Below are 23,869 nucleotides of genomic sequence, written 5' to 3' on the forward strand. Positions count from 1 at the left end.
AAGAATGTGGCTTTTCCCATCGTTACATCAAGCTTTTAATGATATGTAAGGAATAAAACACACATGTGTAAAGTTATGAATTACCGTTGGTGAACTGAGAGTGGTATAACAGACTATGCAAAATAATAGGTTTATCAAACAAAACCTTCAAATATAAAATTGAATTTTATTTATTTTATTTTAATCCATAGACACCATATGCCCAGAAAGGTTAAAATCATGGAGATCCTAGACACTTTAGATTCAAGTTCCAAAATGAGACAGAAATTTTCAATTGAATTCAGTTGTATTTGTATGGCACTATTAATAATAGACATTGTCACAAAGCAGCTTTACAGGATTACATCATTAAATATATCATTTTAAAGCAGATATCATGGCCATCTCTGCAGCACAGGAAGGTACGGATCCCAAGAAATGGTCAGATTAGGAAAAGCCTAACAAGGATGTAATAATGCTGCCCAGTAATGTCAGAATGAGCCATTACATAATGGAAAAAGAGAATGCAGACAGTCCTGAATGAGTTATAATAGCACACAGGAGGTTTATAAGTGTTGCCAAAGGTTTTATCCAGAAATTACATCTTAGGCTTTTTCACTCATCAGTAAGTCATTCGGTAGGACTTTCCATCAGTGCGGTCTTTGGCATGACTCAGGCCATCTGAGCTCTTAATATCATCTGGTGGTTGGTTCGTCCTGTGGTAACGCTCTGACAGACTACTGGAACTTCCTCTGCATTCTTTCAAAGCAACGTGCTTTTCCGTTTTAGCTCAAAGCGGCTAGCCTGGCTTCCTGGTGAGGTCATACATGGCATCACACCTTTTGATAGATATTTAGCACTTAGCTTTTGAAGCATTTGAGAAGCATCCATGTAAGGTGCAAAAAAAAATATATTTTGAATAGCAGAAGTTTCATGTGTGGTGACAGGAAGTGGCTGGTGGTAGAAACGAGAAGGTTTCCTGTGGTACCAAGCATAACCTCAGGAAAGTCAGGCCATCACTTTGGAACCTTTCTACTGAAACCCAAATGTACCAATGTGGCTAATGTAGTAATTTGAAGGTAAACAGAGAAGTCAAAAGAGTGTGGTGGTGTAAAAAAAGGGTAAAATAAAGATTTATTACAGCAGCAGTATTCTTAATGGGGATGCTTGATTTCCAAAAGTTCCTTATTTCAGAATTACATTTCTAATAATTACCCTAGAACAATAAAGTTTTTTAGTCTGAGATTTGGGCTAGGACCCAATTACTCTTACTCAATATATGACTCACAAGTGCTTCAAGTCAAACTCAAGTGGAGGCATGTAAAATAGGAAAATAGTCATTCAGTATTCATTATCCACTGAGACCCGGTCACCGAACACAAACTGGGACCTATTCACCTATTCACTCCATGGCTGATTAACATAGCTGAGTGGACTGAAGGACAGCCTGGATCACAGGGCCATGTCTACGTCTGGTTAAAAGACCAGGGCTTTGTGCTGTACAAACACAGAGAGAGCCCAGCTTGTGTCTGGATGCACTGGAAAGGAAGACGTTCTATTTGGATTCAAATCCCAGGCGTCACCGTCTGTACAGTCAGCTGGATTCCTGCATGTCATATGCCTGACTAATGGAAACTCACAGCACAGACCCAGATAGAGACTCAAGGTGAGGGAAATGCACGAATGTGTGAGCAGTTACAACAACATGCAACACTATAGGTCTCCTTAAACACATCTTGCTTCATGAGAAAGAAGTCAAGGCCATGGTTGGGTTGTAAAACCCGCTTAAAGGCTTACACCAAAGAAACAGAAAATAGCAAAAACAGACTGCTGCAAAAAGTTGTAGAGAGGAAATCCTGTCACCAATTCCCCAAGCCCAGGCATGGCAGGTTGCAGTCAGCAAAGGGTCATATCAGCTCTCTCTGTTAGTCACAAAACTACATCAACAATACTTTAGTATCACTTTGGTATCAATTTAGGAGCTCTCTGACACCTTCACTTCAGTTTAATTTATAAGGTTTTTTTCACAACATAAAACCACAAAGCAGCTTTACAGAAATTCAAATGCAGATTTAGCAAGTGAGTTGTGACAATGGTGATGACTCAAAAAGAGAACACTGGAGTTTATACAAATAGTAACATCTCAAATCTGAACATGAACAAGACACTTTCAGATATTTTTCTTGACAATCAGCAGAATTGCCGAGGCTGGTGTCATTAATAATTCATTCATCATCAGCAACTAAAGTGCAGCAACGACCCAATGTTTTACACGAGTTATCCATTGATTTATAAGACAGTGATTAAATTCAATTAATTTCACAATAATATAAACAATAGGCCTACCTTAGATTCTTAAAGTGGACACAGTGACAGGAGGTTATTTATAAAATTTATTGGTATTTTCAAATATTGAATTGCTTGCCTTGTGAATCGATACTGTATTAGATGGAGGTTTCCACAAACAGCGTAAACAGCAGACAATGGGCATGATAACAATACAGGCACATTAAGATCCAATAAATAAATAAATAAATAAAAAGTTAACAAATCCTTGTGTTTATGTGAGCATGGAAAATTGTGGTGTTATAGTAGCCAAGTCTCTATGAATTAGAAAACTGAACCTATGGCCAGTGCCCTCAATGTTCACATAACATTCTTTGATATCAGGATGTCAAACACTGAGACATCTCTAGCCTTAGAATACATGATTCATTCTCATCCATATGCCAAGGTGTGGAAAGTGGCACTCCTTTGCCATAACTAACTGACATCATTGGTTCATGATATCTTTTTAATTATATGTGGTTAAATTGCTGCCATTTCAGTTCCGATTTAATTGGTGGGGCTTCTCCAGGCAGGTTGCAGGATTACATTAAGGCATATACAGACATGTATAATAAAATGAATACGACCCAGTACCAGGTTACTATGGACAACTAGCCCAGCTGCGGAGGCTATCCTCTTTCAATTTCCTGGAAAAACAACAACAACAACAACAACAACAAAAGCTTTTAAATATGCTTGTCAAAAAAAAAACAAAAAAAAAAAAACAGTGGACTTTCTATATTTTTGTTGTTTTAAAATTGGTAAACTTCATCCTTATTTTAATTACATACCACTAATAAATAAATCACATTTGTTTTCGATAAAAAAATAAGTGTCCATGTCTGGGGTGTGGCGTTTTAACAAGGGTTACAGCAAATGTTTTTTGACGGTACAGACAGGTTGGGACATCTCTCTGGAGCCTTTTTCAGATGAAACTTGAGCTTTAGTTCCTCTTTCAACAGTAACCTTCTTGATGTGAGCTCCTCGGAAAACGAAACTGGGGAAGTTTATTTTCTTTTTAATCTCAGCATGACCTGTTAACTTTACTCATGTGATACTGGTGAGGATCCAAGCTGGAAACAGTGGTCCAGTTCAGTGTTACTCTGCTTGAATCTTAAATAATGATTGCAGCCTGAGCATGCTTCCTGGGACTATGGGAAAGGTTTAGAAAGTGACATTATGGCTCTGTACTGAGTAATATGAGCATTTGGGTCATGCAATGCTTAAAATCCACAAAACAATGTGTGACCAGGCAAGGAGGGATTTTGTCCTAGAGACTTACAAGAGACTAACCGAGACTCTCAGTGGCAAATTTGATTTTCCACCAGCCTTACCTCCAACTGGTTTATTTAATGAGATATCCATATCCCACTATGCTTTTCTACCAAAAGCAAAGAATGTCAAACTGTGGCTAGGGGCAGGTAAAATGTCAAATTTTGCTTTACTGTGCTAATGTGGCTTTTATGCCTGGAAACGTTCCACAAGATTTCCCAACTTCATTTGATCGGAATTAGCGCTGACTTGAAGGTGCTTGTAAAACTCAAGTTAGGCTCATTTTAGAGACTCCACTACAGGGAAGATCTTTAATGAGTCTCCTCCTTCTCTGACTTGACAAAGCTCTTTAGCATTACTCTCAAATTCCATTAACCACTCCTCCTCTAGTAATTAACATACACATTAATTTGGTTGTTTTTAACTACCGGCAATATGCATGAAATTAAAGGCAAACTGGTTTGGTGCTGAAGATTTTCATAGGCTAACACTGTATTTCCATGACTGGCTTCAGTACACCCATCCATCCATCCATCCATCCATCCATCCATCCATCCATCTATCCTACATTGGTGTGAAAAAGTGTTGGCCCCCTTCCTCATTTTTTTATTTTTGAATTCTATTCATGTTTGTCACACTTCATGATCATCAAACAAATTTAAAAAATAGTCAAAGTTAACACAAGTAAACACAAAATGCAGTTTTTAAATGAAGGTTTTTATTATTAAGGGAAAACAAAATCCAAACCCACATGGCCCTGTGTGAAAAAGTGCTTGCCCCTAAACCTAATAACTGGTTGGTCCACCCTTAGCAGCAAGAACTGCAATCAAGCATTTGTGATAACTTGCAATGAGTCTGTTACAGCACTGTGGAGGAATTTTGGTCCACTCATCTTTACAGAATTGTAGTAATTCAGCCACATTGGAGGGTTTTCGAGCATGTTTTCCACAGCATCTTAATAGGATTCAGGTCACTCCCAAAGTCTTCATTTTGATTTTCTTTAGCCTTTCAGAGGTTGACTTCCTGGTGTGTTTTGGATCATTGTCCTGCTGCAGAACCCAAGCTCACTTCAGCTCGAGGTCACGAACAAATGGCTGCACATTGTCCTTCAAGATTTTTTGGTAGACAGCAGAATTCATGGTTCCATTTATCACAGCAAGTCTTCCAGGCCCTGAAGCAGCAAAACAGCCCTAAGGGGCAAACACTTTTTCACACAGGTCCATGTGGGTTTGGATTTTGTTTTCCCTTAATAATAAAGACCTTCATTTACTGCATGTTGTGCTTACTTGCGTTCTTTGACTAATAATTAAATTTGTTTGATGATCTGAAACATTCAAGTGTGACAAACATGCAAAAAAAAATTTAAAAATTAAAAATCAGGAAGGGGCCAACATTTTTTCACACCACTGTCTGTGTGTGTGTGTGTGTGTGTGTGTGTGTGTGTGTGTGTGTGTGTGTGTGTGTCTGTCTGTCTGTCTATCTATCTACAGCTGCCATGGAGGTTCCTCAAACATCTGCTCAGTAGACATTTTGGTGCTATAGATCTTTATCTGACTGAGTTTGTCTCATCATCCACCACCATGCTGCTACCTCATCTACATACAAATGAGCCTTGAAACAGAAACAAAGAACATAGACTATGAACACACCTCTAAGAAGAGCATGACTGTAGTCAGAGCCAGGCGATATAAATCAGATGACAGGGACTTCAATCTCTTTCAAGGAAGAAATACAGTGAAATAAAGCCAAGGAATCCACATTATCTTACTTGCTGAATTAAAGTGACACACTGCTTGAAGCACCACCATTAGTCCTAAAACAGCCAGACTTTATATGCACACTATATTAATGTATACTGATGTTATTTAATGCCTGTATATTTGAGGGTCACCAACAGCTGGTACCAAATTCCTTGTGTGATTTTTTCTAGCCTACACTCTAGGATTCCAGCCGTGTACAAGACAGTAGTGAGAGCAGCTATGCTGTTTGGGTTAGAGACTGTAGCAGTGAGTGAATAGACATGAGGCAGAGATGGAGCAGATGTTGAGGTTCTCTTCAGGAGTGACGAGGATGGACAGGATTGGGAACGAGCACATCAGAGGGACAGCTCAGGTTGGTTGTTTTGAGAACAAGGTCAGACAGGATAAATTGAGATGGTTTGGACAGAGAAGGGAGTTGGTTCTATTGGTAGAAGGATGTTGGAGATGGAGCTGCAGGTAAGAGGTCAAGAAAAAGGTCAAAGAGGAGATATACAGTATGGATGTGTTGAAAGAGGACATGAAGTTAATTGGTGTGAGAGTAGAGAATGCTGAGAATAGAGTTTGGTGGTAACTAATGATTTGCCGTAGTGACCCCTAATGTGAAAAGCAGAAGGTAGAAGAAAAAACGACTCTAGGATTCCACCCACTGACCACTAAAGTTGGTCACTATCCAAATCCTATCCATTATCCAGCTCACCCTGATCACACAACTACTAATGAAGAGGTACTGTATGTGAAGCCAGACAATGTCATCTTTTCGAACTGCTGCTCTTACAACACAGAGCAGCAGAGCAACACAAGGCAAACATCTTCATACATACACACACACATACATGAGTTCACAGACAACAGGCTACAGGCCATTTTTCTGCTAAACCACTTGAAAGTTTTACACAGAATATTGTTAACGGTCATGTCATTGCATAGTAAAACGCACCCTATATTAAGCGTGCACTGGGCCAGTTTATTTTAGCCTGCATCACAGACACATCCAATAACACATTATCAACAGTGAGCTGGAAAGAGAATGTGATATAGCTATAATATTGGGTGTAAAGTCTTTTCAAAGAGTCTAAGCCAACATTATCCAGACAGAGTACAAATTACATGAAGGGCACATTCTGTATGGTTGGAACAACAGAGCTGGTTGTGCAGCTTTTCTTTTTTTAACATGCTTGCTATTCCGAAAAGACACGGCATGATTACAGACTTGAAAATCTTGACAGAACAAAAAACAGTAATCAAGAATGACCTAACTGTCTTTGTGTTTATGTGTTTGTGTGATAGTTTTATGCATATGATGAGATCCCATGATATCAGACTCAGCAATATGGGTTTCATAAGAGAAATTTTCAGCTCTCTCTTTAACAGCATAGCCAAGTCACTGAGTCTAGTCATGATAATGGGGCACAATTTTACTTGTGAAATTTTAACACATTTAATTGTTTCAAATTAGAGCTTTCAAACTAGGTAAGATGAGACTTAAAGGCATCATTGTGCTGGTGTTTTAATAGCTTGGCTGTATTCTAAAGGAAAAAATGGGTGAATGCTGGGCATGAGAAGGTGAGTGACAACAATGACAACACCATCAATGCTGTCCATTGTCAATCTGTGATTATAAAACCAGTCCTTTTGTCAAGACAGGGATTTGTGCTTTGCTTTTCTTCTGCTGTGCACCTTCCATCCCTGTGGTTACTAGGAGACAGTGAAGGGGTGCTTGGGGAAATAGAGGAACAGTGGGTACACTGGTACACTGAAGCAGGCAGCTGCGAGGAGTGCATGCGCACACGCACACACACACCTTCTCTTCAGTGTTTCTCTCACACTCCCATGCCTATTTTGTGCACCCCCCTTCTCACAAAACACACACACACACACACACACACACACGCCCCTCTCTCTGAAAGCGATGCAATGGTAGAGAGTTGAAAAGCAGCACAGACTGTTCTGTGCACATTCTTGCTCCATGCGGTGTAAATGGCTGCCAAAGCTTACACCAGCAATTATGTACTAAGACTTCTTTAGCATCAAAATGTTTACATTAAAAAAAAGAGAAACATATTACACACAAAAATCTTGGTTCAGTTGATAATTTTATTGTGTTACTGTTTGGTGTATGACACCACAGAGTAAAGTGTTGCTAATTAACCTCTTGCCTCTCTGTCATATACTGTAGCACCATGCAATAAAAAGTAAGAATATTCTTCCAACAAGATATGTGGAAGGCAGCAATTTTTTGTTTGTTTTTATACTGCTGCTCATGTAATGTCATAGGACAGCTGAAAGCATATGGAGAGGGCTGTGTGACTGCCCATTTCAGTGACCATGAGCTTGGAGCCAGTTGTTCCATTTAGGAGGGCAGACATCTGAGATTTCACCATAGTTCCTCTGAGATTTCAGAAGAAATGCAAAAAGAATACATGTTTGAAGAATGGTGGTCATGACCGAAGACAAAATAAATTAAAGTGCCATATTTTTATATTGACCCATTTGTGAAATATTACATTAGTGAAATATTTAAATACCCAAATAAGTCCAAATGTACCACAACAAAATCTTGCCTTTCATTAACAGTAAATATAAGTTAAAGAGGGGTCTTGGGTAACAAAGTTCATTTTAATTGTGTGTATATCTTTTTAAATAGCTCTCTGTAGTAAAGGTACTAACCCTGCTACACTACTGTAGATCATAGTAACATTCAGAGTACTAAAAAAATCTTGCTCTCTGACACTTCTTCTTTCCTCTTGTCTAGGCAAGGGCCATGCGCTGGGGCTTCTCCAAATTGTTGCGAAACTTTTCAAGGAAGCGTGAGGCAAGCTCATCGTCTACTAGGCGTCCATCACTGGACAGGGTGACGGTCATCAGGTGTTGTGTGCAGAAGCCCTCTGCTTCTGGTGTCAGCTCAGCCCTGGATCGCCCCACTGCCAGGATACAGGCCTGAGGAGGATTAATTACTGCGCTGAAGCCGTTGATGCCAAACATCCCCAGGTTAGAGATACTGAGAGGGAAAAGAAGAAGCAATATAAGCAGGGCAGCAACTACAGTCCTGTAACATATGGAAAAAATTATTTGAAAGATGGCAGTCTGAGAAAATCGGTCAGATTTTTGCTTTAGCTTAATTCTGGAAAACATACAAAGCTAATAAAATTGAGTTTCAGCCAAATGCTTTTTTGTTTGTTTGTTTTTTTAAGAAAGTGTGAACCTATGTATGAATACAAGTTTTTAAGCAAAAACAGTCAGCCCCACCACAGTAAATGTCACATTTTTAACAAGTTGTTCACAATGAACAAATGCCTAATGAATTCAACTTGTAAGCAGATACAGTACATTCTGCACATTTTAAATACCAACATTTCAGTGTTAAACATAATTTGAAGGGAGATCGACTGCGAGTGACTTCTGACTTCGAGTACAAGTGCTGAGCCAGAGACTAATGTGGATGATGGTGATAATCAAAATGATTACTCATTCTGCTGAAAACCTAGAATTCTTTCAAATATAACAAAATTGTTTTTCCACAACCAGACCAGGCTGAGTGTATTTCTGTGGAACTGGTAATAGTTTTAATTATAAGGGTATAAAATGACTTGTGATTGAGATGCTAATGGAAACATTATGCAAAAGAAAAACATTTCAAATCAAATATTCCATAAACAATGACTACATACAGAAGAAAATGTCCATATTTGGCCATGTGAAGGCTTTGCCCAGGCCACCACACAAACAACATCTTATTTTTTCCACCAGTAATGTGTTTGTCATAGAGACAATGCTTCCACAAACACAAAATCTGTGACTCTATAAGTCATGTGATTACTCGTACGAGGATGGAGAGAGCTCCAGCTAAAATGTCACTTAAAGCTCTCGCTAACTGTATCCTTGTAGTAATGCCACAGATTGAAATTAAGTTCCAAGTTTTAAACTGTGCTTAACCCCAGCATATGTGTCTTCTAAACTGGCATTTAACTCTAGGTTAAATAACATTTCACACTTGTGAATTTGAAGCAGGAATTTTGACCGGAGGTTATGAAAACCTGGTCTGGTGCAGTATCAGCGTGTGTGTGTATGTATTGTTTCACAATGTATTATTGTATTAATTTATGCAATACTAAAGAGGAAATGTGAACTCCACATGATCCTTTGCAACATTTGTTAGACTGTATATTTGTAATCACACCCTCCAGTGTCACCCATACGAGGATGTGTTCCCCTTTGGGTCTGGTTCCTCTCAAGGTTTCTTCCTTTACCATCTAAGGGTTTTTCCTTGCCACTGCTGCCTGAGTCACCCCAGACTTACTCATAGGGGATAAATACATACACATTGTGTACTAAAAGCTAATAAAATACCTTCTCAAGAGTAGAATGCAGACCTGTGAAAGTGGAAGACAAGCTGTTTTTTTTAATAAAGCGGTTGGGTGCTGTACGTATCTAATGATGGAAGGTGACACCGCAAATAAATAAATAAAAACCTTGACCCAGGGTTTAAAAATGTACAATGTAAAACATGGAACTATGAATACCCAAAGATTATTGTTAACCCTGGATAAAATCTGAGCAGTGTGAAACGTTATACAAGATTACCCAGAGTTCTATAGAGTGCATTTACATTATCTGACTGACCGAGGAGTCAGTAGTCAGAAGAGGGTAGAAAAAAAGGAAAAAATAAAGACCCTACACTGCGTAGGTAACATGGCTCAGTAGGAGCGTCAGAACAATGCATGAGATGCAAAATGTGAGTAATAAGAAGATGAGTGATGTCTTACTACTGGGATTTCTGTTCTATCTTTACCACAGAGAGCCCATTTATTTCTAATCGACCCCATTAAGTCTCAGATGATAAAAAAAAAAAAGTGGCAGTCTGAGCCTTGGGTGGATATGAGTAAATTGATGACCATAATTTATTATCCTGTTTGATTTTACACACAGCATTCACAGTCATAAAAGGGGAGGAATAAAATATGCAGGTGCTTAGGCTTTTTTTAGAGATCTTCACAGCCAGGGCAGTGCTTCGACTTTATGAGTTTAACGGTGTGTTTAATGGCTTTTGGTAAGGGAGGTTTCAGGCAGGAAGTAAAGGAGGATGAATGAAATGTTTGACATGATTTGTGGTGAATAAATGCAATTCTCGTTATTCTTTAAGAGCAAAACAAAGAAAGATTAAATTACAAGCATTGGGCAATTTAAATCTAATAAATTCTTTTAAAGCTGTTTACCTGAAGGATCCTCCCTGATATTCTTCTGGTAACAGTTTCCCTGCTCTTGCTTTCTGAGCCAGTGCCTAGTAGAAGAAAAAACAAAAGAGGAAGCGATGAAGGGAACTGCGATAAACACTGTCTATGAAAAGTAACATTACACAAGAGACATATGCCTTATCCTAATAACCTACTGGCCGCAAACCCCTGCTGATCTATCCGCCACACTTCACACTCAACCCTGTCTCACTTCTCTCACTAGCTTTTGTGCTCCTTTCTTAACACACAACAATTTGCTTTTCATTGAAATCAGAAAAGAAATCGCCTGTTATCCAGAGCAAACTCAGACAAAGGGGAAAAGGACATCACCAGGGCTCACATCCTTTTGTCCTTTAGTAATACAGCGACGTTTAGCATTTAAGAGAACGGCATAACTCATAATGAGCATGAAAACACCACAATGCTTCAGTGGAGTGCTTCTAAATAATAAGTCTGACAGGTCAGCCAACAAACACATGTAGACTCAGTATGAAGCAGAGCAAACTCATGCCCTTTTGTTACCATGGCAGCAAATTCAAGCATAGAAAATGACTTGCAAATCAATCTGACTCCACTGATTACATGAGTGTGTGCTAGAGCTGTCAAATCCCTTTACTGCTACGTTTGACATGCCAATTACTATAAAGGTTTAATAATCAAATGCATTCAAATATTAACTAGCGTATACTTTTACATAGCCAGACAGAACAAACATCATCCACGGAGCTATACTATACATCTGGAACACAAACCACAGAAGGTGAAAATGTCTTTTTTTTTCTAGTAAGAATGACTTGCAACATGACTTTAATGAATTATAATATTACTCGATCTTGATCCATTTGACATGAAAAGACTTGATCGTTCCCGATCAATACTAAAAAAAACTATTCATCCTCACTTGCCAGTTAAGTCAACCAATGAGAGCCAATCAGGGTGCAAAAATAATGGTTATTTCATTTGTATTTACTGAAACAAAAGAGAGCTGCAAAATGCGGACCTCTCAGATCAGAAATGGTCGATACAACCACTACCATGTTAAATTTCACATGCCATATGAGGCTAATATTGTTACAGCTAGTACTTAGCGATCATTTGCCTCGTTCTGAAGCTGTTGAACACTTACACACAGTTTCACTATTAGCTAAGCTTAGCTTATACTATTACGATTCTATATTCTTTGCCTTTAAATATAGAAAAACAACAATAACTCGAAATGTCACTGAAAGCCTCAAAGATCTCTAAGAACTTGTGCAGTATATAATGACCCTTTGGCACCACATAAAATAAGACTCGACAAGGACCCTGAGGCTTTATCAAAGCTAAATGAGTCACATTAGTCAGCAAACACAGCAGGTCATTTGCCCCAGCAGCCGCAAGGTTTTCTCTCAGGTGTTTTAAACATCAGTGTGCAGTCAGATTTGCCCTTTCACTTTGTCTCATTAATGTTAGAAACTGCACTGCTGCCATGGTGACTGGTACCTTGGCGTTGGCGGAGATCTCCTGCACGCCTTTGTCTGCCGCATCTTTGATGATGGGCGTGATGAGGCCACGCTCGGTCGCCACGGCAATGGAAATATGGATGGAGTCCAGCGCTTGTGGTCCCTCGCCGGACCAGGTCACATTGACTTCTGGCATTTCCTGTTTGAAAGGGTCAGTGGTCAGAAATAAAGCACTAAAGCGGAGAAAGTTCAAAGACACTGTGAAGAGAAGATCTGACATGATGGTGGATGAAACAGATGTAGTTACATTTCTGAGCAAACTCAATCACCTGTTTTAGTTTTGAATTAATTTCTTAAGGCTATCAAATAAATAATATTATACTAGGATTAATTTGAATATAAACAGTATGACTCAGAAAGCCGTGCTGTTTGTAAGCCAGGGCACAGGATTTTATCAATGTGTCAGTTTAATATGTTATCATTTAGCGACAACTAATTCACAGGAGCATGTATGGCTGGACACACCACAACAACCTAATGATAAAAATATACCGGAAAAAATAGCAAAGGAGATCATTCGGTGATACTAACGTTCACAGTAAGGCTTTCTGTAAGATTATAGGTATTTTACAGCTCTGAAAGTTGCCTTGAGTGTCAGTCAGTTTTCTGCTATAGAAGAGTCTTCAGAGCAGAGTGCTTTGTGCTTTCTAGTTCCTTAAAAGCATGACAAGCCTTTTTTTTCTGTGTGTGCGTGTTTAACTTTAAAAGAGTAAAAAGAAAAAGCTACTAGGGGAACCACTGATATTATACCTGCTATAATACAATAACAGGACTCAATTTGTCTTGTGGAGGTTTCACAAAATTAAATACTATAAAGTAGAATTTATTATTTATTAACAAAACACAGCTGCTGTCAAACTGCTGTATTGTAAGGGAAATTTAATCTGCCTCCAAATCGTATTCAGCTCCACTGTAACCAGTTAGAAGCCTATTTTTTTCCACAAATCTTAAAGAAATTTAAGCTGAATGACACACAGAATTTACAAACAGACATTTTTTTACCTTGTAAGTTATCTGGCTGATTGATTAATTCACTGATTGCTTTTCAACACTTTACACTATACACATTTAGGCTTAACGCAAGACAGAAATTCTAAAATGCATTTAGCTGATACTTTCCTGCATGTGTCCATTTCTGTGAACATTTTGCTGTATAAACCCAGTCAGTCTCTGAGCCATTAATCGCTGTTTGACACATAATCAATAATCTACCATCAACATCCAGTGGATTTTGTCAGTGTCTAAGCATTCTATGATTTCGATCGCATGTCCCCATGCCACAGGTCAGGAAACTAAATATTATTACCCAATGATGTTGTGTTTTAAATTGAAAGGGCTACACCACTAACCCGGAGATGTCTGCCATCTCAAAGGAAGCAGCCGACAAGCTACAAGCTATTGTGCAGCAGAAAATATCGCTGCACGTTTGGTGTTGTGACAGATATCAGCGAGTGTGCTGGCAGAGGCAGGACGAGAGGGAGCTCCAAACAATGGTGTGACAATCAGACGTTAATAGTGAATTTTCCCCCGTCTTTCCATTTTCAAAAGCCTGTCGGTTAATAGTTGCATACATCCGGCTAATTTCCTTTTTACTCCCAGTAACAGATGGTGAAAAAGTGGAAGAGACCTTAACAGGTTCTATTTTAAGGCTTGCCGTCATACTATAGAAGAGTCCTAATGGATCTACAAAAGCAGCTTTAAGAGTAAGACCAAAAGGAAGCTGCAAACTGGGAAATTTATTTTTGACCGGCTTCTCTTTAAAAGTTGCAGGGTTACTTCACCGCAATAAATCAGCAACTTCCACTGTATATACACTATACATCAGTCTCTACACTGACATTTAAGCAGTCGTTATAGATGCCAAGTGATTTCAGACGTGAAAAAGCTGTGAAAATATAAACTTACTTTGAGTGTAACAGCAGCAGCTTTGATAATGAAATCATTGACAGACACCTTGATCTCCTCTGAGAGAGAGAGAGAGAGAGAGAGAGAGAGAGAGAGAGAGAGAGAGAGAGAGAGAGAAAGAGAGAAATGAAAAATGACCTTGGTGAGATTAACAGTCTCTATGCTATTTAACAGGTTAGAATGTTTTCACATAACTTAGTTGACATGAATAATCATTCTCATTGTGTTAGGCGCACATTTGTACACTGTCTGAAGACATTCACATACAAATATATATGTCTATATATGCAGTTGAATATGAATACATAAAGCTTGCCAGAAAGGACCATGGGTCAAGACTAGAGTGCATACGGAATGGGTTTTTGCAGGCACCTAACAGAACTGAGGGCATGGAACGTTTTTACATTCATGCAGGATTAACAAGCAGAAAGATGAACCTGAAAGAACAAAAACTCAGGGTCATGGTGGGTGGTTTAAATAGTTTGTTTAGGAAATATCTCCAATGATATTTCTCCCTTACAGCTCCAGGTCCTGGGTTTGATCTGAGCTCACATTATTTTCAGTGTAAAGTTTGAGTGCATGCTCTCACCATGTTCATGCATGTTTCCTCCTTGTTCTCTAGTTTCTGACGCCTCCCAAACTACCCCCAGGTCTGAATAAGTGTATGAAAGTGTGTGAATGGCATCTCAAAATGGATTAGGATTAAATTCTCCATCTGAGTTGATTCTCCACCCGTGTGCTCAATGTTTCTGAGATCAGATGTGGGACCACCACAAGCCTGAGCAGGACACAGCGCTACTACTGAAGATGCAATGAAGGAATCATAAGTTCACTCAAGTGAAATACAGAGCACATTTCAAAGCCAGAATGCACAGATCCAGCTAGCAGAGTTTGCATTCCTTTCTCTGTAGTTCCCCAAGTGTTTTCAGGTGAGTGAGGACACAGTTTAGCCTATGTACCAATCTGATTTAAAATCCATCCATTCATTCATTCATTCATTCATTCATTCATTCATTCATTTTCTATAGCTTATCCGAACTTCTCGGGTTACGGGGAGCCTGTGCCTATCTCAGGTGTCATCGGGCATCGAGGCAGGATACACCCTGTACAGAGTGCCAACCCATCACAGGGCACACACACTCATTCACTCACACAATCACACACTATGGACAATTTTTTCCCCAGAGATGCCAATCAACCTACCATGCATGTCTTTGGACCGGGGGAGGAAACCGGAGTACCCGGAGGAAACCCCCGAGGCACTGGGAGAACATGCAAACTTTACACACACACACAAGTTGGGGGCGGGAATTGAACCTCCGACCCTGGAGGTGTGAGGCAAACGTGCTAACCACTAAGCCACTGTGCCCCCCTGATTTACAATCCAAATGCAGATAAAAAAATAGATATTTGTAGAACTAAAGTGATACATACAGTGCCATTTTGTTTGGCTGCGTTAATTTAACATAATTTTTTTTTATTTTAGTTATTTGTTTTATTCTGTTTTATGTAAATGTGTCTGAGAGTGAACAGAAAGAGTGCCTGAGTATTCTGAGTATCCTTTTCAGCATCTGTTCTAGGGAAAATAAATTTTCAGAATGATTTCCAAACACTCTGATAAGTCACAGCAAACTAGAAATTCATGGCACTCTGGAACTGTTTAAAACCTTCAAGAAGCAAATAAACCAACTCAGAGTGACTTGGAGTACTGGTAGCTACGGCATTAAAACAAAACATTCATTCCAAACATCAAGGAAGATTTTAGATGTAATTGAGAGGTTAAAAAAAAGAGGTAAAAGATCATTGTGTTGACTTCTCGGTTTTACTCATTTTCCCTTGAAACAGCATGTAGCAAAGTGAACGATCTTTTCCTTCAGACTGTGTTCTGGCTCTTACCTTGGGCTAACTCTTTGCGAAGCTGCATCACGGCTCCCAGATCACAGTCCACTGAGGCATATGCATGAGGTATGGTGGTCTTGGACTGTGTCAGTCTCTGTGCAATCACTCTCCGCACATTAGAGGCTGGGATCTCTGTGAAGGTGCCCTAAAAATCACAAAAGGTCAATTGAGCCATTAATACAAAAAAGCCATTCCAGTGAGACCTTAAATATTGAGTCCATGACTGACTTGTTACAATTTCTGGCCAATTGGAAATGAAATAAAATAGCTTGGTGATATCATTTTTTAGATGAACTCCTTTCAATTGCCACTGATTTAAAAAGCATTCATCACTTCACTGTCTACTGCTGCATCATTTGGTGTGCATGCTGTATTATTAAGACTGAATCAAATTAAGAGAGGAGTAATGATGCAGTAGAAATACTGAAAATTGCATATTGACAATAATATTGTATCCTATTTTCATTCCACTAATCGTACTAGTGAAAGGTTATCAGCACAAGTGCAAATTTCCATTGCAAAGAATGTAATGCCACACTGGCCTGTCACTAGTACTCATCCAATAGTTATATAAAGTCACTAGTACTCATCCAATAGTTATGGCCTGTCACTAGTACTCATCCAATAGTTATATAAAGTCACTAGTACTCATCCAATAGTTATGGCCTGTCACTAGTACTCATCCAATAGTTATATAAAGTCACTAGTACTCATCCAATAGTTATGGCCTGTCACTAGTACTCATCCAATAGTTATATAAAGTCACTAGTACTCATCCAGTAGTTATGGCCTGTCACTAGTACTCATCCAATAGTTATATAAAGTCACTAGTACTCATCCAATTGTTATGGCCTGTCACTAGTACTCATCCAATAGTTATGGCCTGTCACTAGTACTCATTCAATAGTTATATAAAGTCACTAGTACTCATCCAATTGTTATGGCCTGTCACTAGTACTCATCCAATAGTTATATAAAGTCACTAGTACTCATCCAATAGTTATGGCCTGTCACTAGTACTCATCCAATAGTTATATAAAGTCACTAGTACTCATCCAAAAAAAATTCTTTTTTTTCCCTCTGGAGTCATGTGTTAAAAATTATTCAAAAGATTGTAACTTGATAATGGCTAATTTCAGATAAAATGTTTTGTGAAAGTTCAGATTAAAGTTAAAGAAGTTCATTTCTTGAACAAATTAACACACACAAACTCACACACACCCACCACACCCACAAACTTGCACACACCCACCACACCCACACAACCAAAAATAAAAATATTTCATTTCAGGTTTAACCGTTCAGATCAAGGCACTCACTGGAGCACCAGGTTTTCCAGGGATAGAGATGGCTGGGTGAAGAGGCCTTCCTAAGCCTGGAGCTGATGGAGGAACATGAGCGGAGGAAGGAGGAGGTGGAGAAGCAGGAGAAGACACAGACAGTGGAGCTGCTTGGAGGCTTGCATCTATTTTTTTCAGAAGGTTTAAAGCATCTCTGCAGACGAAAGCAGAGGAGCATGACAAAGAGTTTGAAAAGAATGACACATGACACTTCTGAATACCACAAAGTTTCATACTAGCAGTTTCTTTCCTAACAGGACATCAGGTATAATTATTTAGTATATTATTTTAATTATACTCATTAATAGTAAAAACACTGCAACATTGCAAAACAGTACCTGATTCACAATACTCTGATTATAATTTTCTGAATTGGAGAGAGCAAAGTTTGATTATATATAATATTTATCATTAATTTATTTATTTATAATATATATTCTTAGGGTTAGGAGTCAGACTCTCTAACCATTAGGCCATGACTTCCCCTATATATTATATTGATGGTATCTACAGCCAAATGAGACCAATGAGACCAACGGATGATGCTGAGAAACACTTGTAATGTAATACACTAATAATGCAGTTATTTATAAAATAACCATAAAAACAAGTTTAAACCGTAATTCAACACTGTGCAAGCACTTAAATCAACAGAAGTCAATACACACTGATCAAGAAAAAGAACATTTAAATAATGCTCTGAAAATCTGAACTTATATTATTCCAGCTGTTAACTGTGACACTCACTGATAATATCATTACTGATTATCAAGGAATTATTAATACTGAAATGTATAATAAGTATAAGACGAGTGTTTAGAAAGAATGAATGTCTTAAATAAAGCTTTGGCTTGTATGTTAATCTAAGATTAAAGGAAGTGCCTTTTTTTAAATTATCCTTATATAAACATAAGCCTGTGAGGTATGTGAAATCTTAGCTGTTACCTAACCAAGAAACACTTTCAGTGGTTTCCTCCACACACACCCCCCACTCCCACACAATTTGTGCTAGAACAAACATGTTGATTAATATCAGCAACCTGTCAAGCATTGATTATACTTTGTACCCGAATGAAAATACTTCTATACCACAGAGTTGTTCAGTTCTCAATCCTCAATGCTTACAAGCAGCTCTGACCAATACTTCCAGCTATAGTCTAAATCATAGGTTTATATTAATGTGCTGGATCTAAATACATCATTGTTCTAATAGTTCATCGAATAGATAATCTAAATTTGATTAAAAAAATAATAATAATGGAAAAAAACAACTAATTTTTTAAACCTTATTTATAGGGAATTTATTTATATAGGGAAGTGGTAGCTCAGTGGTTAAGGTGTTGGGCTACTGATCGGAAGGACATAAGTTCGAACCCCAGGTCTACCAAGCTGCCACTGCTGGGCCCCTGAGCAAGGCCCTTAACCCTCAGTTGCTCACTGTAAGTCACTCTGGATAAGGGTGTCTGCTAAATGCTGTAAATATAAATATATATAAATGAGTCAGTCAGTATGCTTTCCAGCAAGGGAAAGTCTTCGGTACAAAGGTTTTGACCTTTTTGCTAAGTAATAATATGAGCTGTGTTCTATTATATTGTTCTTGTTAACTACAAGAGAAAGAAAAAAAAGAGAGAAGCTGATGAGGGAAGGACCGTTTACTGTTGTTATAACACAAGTGATAACGGGAACTCATTTATTTGCGGATGTTCCAGAATATTAAGAGAACCCATGAACTGCAAAAATATATATTAATCAGTGATGACTCAAATAACAAATTGCAACGAATGCAAATGTCTGGGCTGTAACAGAAGTTGTGTGCTTGAATGTCTGCGTTTTTCAGTATGACCACATTCATATCATAAATAAACAAATTCCAAGATTCCCCAACTGGAAACATTTAATATTGTTCAGTAAAACATTATGCATAATCCAATGGAAAAGCCTGATTACGGCTGTTGAAGAGCAACCGACACGAAAACGAAAACTGCTGTATTCTATTGGTCTTAAGTGTTCCACCGCAAGTATTCATCAATTATTCTTACCAAGCATCCATCTGACAAACACTTAATACCCAAGCTGTACAGTTAACTCCTCAGGCCAACATTTGATAAATCTCTACAAAGTTAATTAAACAGGGTTTGTTTTTCCCCTAAGAGAAGATTTCCAGAAGATATTACTTCTGAAGTATAACATGGTATCCATGTTTTTTTTTTTACAGCATACAGAAAAATTCCTTAATTAATACAATCCTGTATTTATTGGCATGTCTGTGGTGAATTACAGAGTAGCATGCGAGTCACTTCAGATGAGAAGGTGTGAGAAGGAAATGCAGTGGGAGTGTGGTGGCTCATGGATCAGTGAGCACATGGTTTTAGAGGGCCATGATGGACAGGAATCAGGTGTGCAGCTACCTCTTAGTGCTCGTTATAGTTCAGTGCACTGCAAACTTTGCTCTTTCTACAAACATTAGGCCTTTCAGTGTCAGCCAGCTGGCCTCACATTCTCAATGCGCGCACACACACACACACACACACACACACACACACACACACACACACACACACACACACACACACACACACACACACACACACACACACACACACACACACTTACTTTTGTTCCCTCTCCTTGCTTGTTCTTTGTTGATATAATTGTCCATCTATGTTTGGTGATGTTGGGAATCCCCCAGCTCACAGGCAGAGCAATCAGAGTGTACACAACTCTCTACTAGCTTTTACAATAGGTAGTGATAGAAACAGAATCCAAATGGATAAAAATCTTACAATAAGTAAGTGACAAAAAGTCTGAAAATGAGCCATTCTTTATCTTAATGTTTGAACATAAAGGGGATGATCACGTAACGTGAGTTCCCGTGCACCACACCTAATGGCTCTTTTCAGGACACAAACCATCGGTGCACACACACAGACATGCTCTAGCATGATCAGAAGTGACCTGAACCGTATGACAAAGCTCTGATGCACCCACACAGCTCAGTCAGAACTTTTATAATATTAACCATAAAGGAAGGATAAGAAGTTTGTGTTACTGTCTGTGTGGAGCTTTACATCTTCTTTTATCTGGATAAACATTTTGTCTTCATTCTGTAGTCTAGTACTGCTACTAAAACAGTTATGGTGAAATCATCCTTTCTCTTCTTCCTTCCTCATTTCCATCCAGGCTGACCACTGGGTTGTGAATGAGGATCCAGTTGTTTAATGTTTAACCACAAATCTACTGTAAAGGATTAGAACAACTTAAAAATGCCCTAAATGTTGTGTCAGTGTGTATATTATTTCCATGCAACAGGCCTTTCATTAGACATTTAAGAGACATACTCATTTGGGTGTCATATCCTGCCCACACTTCTGGAGGATTCTGTGAAGGACTTGTTATTTTATATTAGTGTCTCACGGTTTCTGGGAAATCCCAGTGAGCTCCTGTGGACGAGTGTATTATGTAGGCTTTAACTAGTTAAACTGATAAACAGTACTATTAGCTTTTACATGAACTGGTACAATTACAAATATTTATAAAATAGCAATATTTTCTATGCAAGCAAATCAAACTGACACAAGCTGGCAAATCAAACATATTGAAATGCAATAGATTTTTGGTCAAAAAGATGAATCCACTCAGTGCCATTCCCCTTTCTTTTCTTTTAAAGGTTTACATAATCGTGGGTGACCTCATCTAAATGCACTGTACCATGTTGTCATGCCACAAGAGAGCATCAGGAAGGCTTTACTCCAGGGAATATTATCAAATAAACGTGCACCAAGAAGGGGTAGAACCTATTTAGCCTTAAATGGTGGGTCATAAAGGAAAAAGAAGGAAAATACTATTTGTGTGCAAATAGTCATTTTCATGGCTTTCATGGAGATCATGTGCAGATATGATCTCTTTTTAAAATGATAAGGGACAGGGCCATGGACTTAAATGCAACGATGGATCAGGAGTGGTTTTTTTTTATATATTATTGACAGAAAGAGGGAAAAAAAGGAACTGATCTATTGATCAGACCTTTCAAATTCGTAATAGAAATAGAACATGTAAGATGACACGAGTCTTTTTATGTAAAAAAATATATATATTCTTCCAATTATATCTTCCAATCTTTTATGCACAATGCTAAAACACAATTTCACCAATATCTTAGAATCAATAATACCAGCATAGCTGGCATACCAAGCCCAGTTTTGTTCTCAGTGCACATTAAATATTAGAACAAAAAAATAAAAGCGATTAAGCTGCTTTAAATAACAGCAAGTTGCTTAATGACAACAAGCACAACAAAAAATTCACCAAAGGGAACCCCATCGTTGTGTGCTTTTAGACTTCTATCAACCATTAGCTACTTCCTCAAAACAGACTTCCTGTTATACAGTGTATACAAGGTTGCCTAGCCTCTTTTGTACTTGAACACATAAGCACAAACCCCATGGTCATGGTTTCTGTGAAAAAGCGAGGAAGAAGTGTTGCCATGGTAACCCATGTTGCTAATGAGGAGGCTGGTCAATGCAGCAGGCATTCTTTTTTGCCTCCAGTGGCAGAGAGAGTGCATTAGAAACACATGCAGAGGTCCCAAAGCACACATATCTGTCATTCTCTCTCTCTCTCTCTCTCTCCCCCCCTCCCTCCTTTTATCTTTTTCAGACGTTCTGAAACAAACTCCTTTGAGACAAAGCCCATAACAACAGGATTAAAGCAGACCCAAGGATTACCACATAAACCCCACCACTATCTGTGTGTAAGCGTGCAAGTGAGAGCATGAATGTGAGTGTGGTGTTTGTGCTTGTGTGTTTTCACACTCACTCTTTAGTGATTAGCCCTCGTGGCCCCGTGGCAGTAGCCAAGTGAGGATCCAAACCATGTGTGTCTAAAATGTGTCTGGCAGCAGGACTCAACCTCAACCTGAGAAGAAAAACAAACAGACATTTCCACACACAAAATCAATCAACACTTAGATGGGAGGAGGGAAATGCATATTGATCTGGATTAAGATAACAAAAGTATGAGCCATCACCGGTGCTATAGTGGATTACTCACTTAAACATTTAATTTCTTTTTATCGTATTCAACAAAATGGAATTGAATCGTGCTGTAATGTTATATGTATGTATTAGATTTTCAATTCTGAGAGACATTATAGATCCTAGAAAGAATTATCTGTTTAGTTGAGTGTGATAGTAGTTTTTCTCTTAGCGGACAGTATGTAGGAATTATGTGAGTCAGTTCTCTCTGGCATTATAAAGTCAAAGCATTTATTAAACAGTGAGGTCATTTTCATCTTTTAGTATAAAGATCAAGCTAAAATATACTTACTCTATATGCATTATTGTTGTTGTTGTTATTATTATTATTATTATTATTACTACTACTGTGATTATTAGTAAAACACTAGTAATAATAATATTGCATTAGTAAGCACCTAAAAACAGAACATACTGAGAAAGTCTCCTTGTTTCTGGTTCCAGCCCCAAAACAACAAACCCACTGAACACCTGCCACAAAAACCACAGAGTACATGTTGTCTGTGTGAGAAATGATACTCCTTTATCCCCAGTGACGCTGCCATTCTCTTCTCATTACCATCCTCAGTAACACACAGCTCAGTCACTCCACGTGTCAGAAACCGTTTCATTAATGATACAACTGTTAGCGGTGAAGTAATAACGCAAGGCTTCAGCTGGAACTATTGGCTGAAATAGAATTCCATAGTCAACAGATTTGCTCTGCCTTACCTTTTTACAGGACAAAATCACTATAGAAAAAAGAACTGCAATGTTGAATGTGCAAAACAGCCTTAAAATGGTGAAAAAGCTTTTTTTGCACTCCATTATACAATATTATTCTGCAGCCCAATTACTGCACTCTACTCATTATATAAGGTAGGATACAAAGGATTTTTATGTCTAGGCCACACTAGAGGATATTCAAGCCAATTATAAGGCTGATGTCCTTTCCCTGACTACTTCAAACTATATTTTTGTTTCAGACATGTTTTAAACAAGTATCTTTACAGTGATAAATATTAATGTGATTATGGGGTGTGCAGAATCCAGTCTCAACCCTGCTGATCTAGTCACAGTCCAGTCATGGATGTCCCAGCTTTAAACAGAAATGGTTCATGTTCAATATTATGACTCATACTGGGGGAATATTGACAGTCTGTGTGAAATCTCAGTCTAGGTGTAATGAGTGGCAGAACACCAGCCAATATGAACAGAGCTAAATTGTATTGATTCATGAGATTCATGAAAAATGTGGAGTATTTGCAAGTAATTATCCAACATTTGTTAGGACTGTGGTCATGTCTAAGTTTGACCCAGGCATTAAGAGCAGCATTATCATTTTTACATACGGTCCAACGGCAGATGCACTTCTGGAGGGTGGGGCAACAGGTGTCGGGGAAGGCGGTGCAGCAGCAGGTGGGGGCGGAGCTGGAGCAGGCTGGGAGGAGACAAGCGGAGGGATTTCCACTTCTTTCCAGTCTTGCCCTTCTTCAACCATCAAGGCAATGAGAGTCCCTAAACGCACATTCTTACTGCCTTCCTCCATCTGAGAGAGAAAGACAAACAGACAGAGAGAGAGACAGACAGACAGAGAGAGAGAGAGACAGACAGACAGAGAGAGACAAACAGAGAGAGAGA

General features: G+C 38.6%; 1 protein-coding gene across 1 annotated transcript in view; it reads right to left on the minus strand.

Annotated features, from left to right (window-relative positions):
• Positions 1–7,413: 7,413 nt before the first annotated feature.
• Positions 7,414–23,869, minus strand: part of pdhx (pyruvate dehydrogenase complex component X) — a 36,072-nt gene continuing 19,616 nt past the window's right edge. Inside the window, exons 4-11 of the mRNA XM_027173431.2 lie at positions 23,581–23,777; positions 22,032–22,130; positions 17,196–17,370; positions 15,874–16,021; positions 13,978–14,036; positions 12,053–12,211; positions 10,553–10,617; positions 7,414–8,337 (exon numbers count right to left, since the gene is read on the minus strand). Of these exons, the coding sequence (XP_027029232.1) occupies positions 8,088–8,337; positions 10,553–10,617; positions 12,053–12,211; positions 13,978–14,036; positions 15,874–16,021; positions 17,196–17,370; positions 22,032–22,130; positions 23,581–23,777 (1,152 nt within the window). The 3' untranslated portion in view covers positions 7,414–8,087. The remainder of the gene's footprint in view (positions 8,338–10,552; positions 10,618–12,052; positions 12,212–13,977; positions 14,037–15,873; positions 16,022–17,195; positions 17,371–22,031; positions 22,131–23,580; positions 23,778–23,869) is intronic.

The sequence above is a fragment of the Tachysurus fulvidraco genome, chromosome 10 (assembly GCF_022655615.1).
Source record: "Tachysurus fulvidraco isolate hzauxx_2018 chromosome 10, HZAU_PFXX_2.0, whole genome shotgun sequence".
Lineage (NCBI taxonomy): Eukaryota > Metazoa > Chordata > Actinopteri > Siluriformes > Bagridae > Tachysurus > Tachysurus fulvidraco.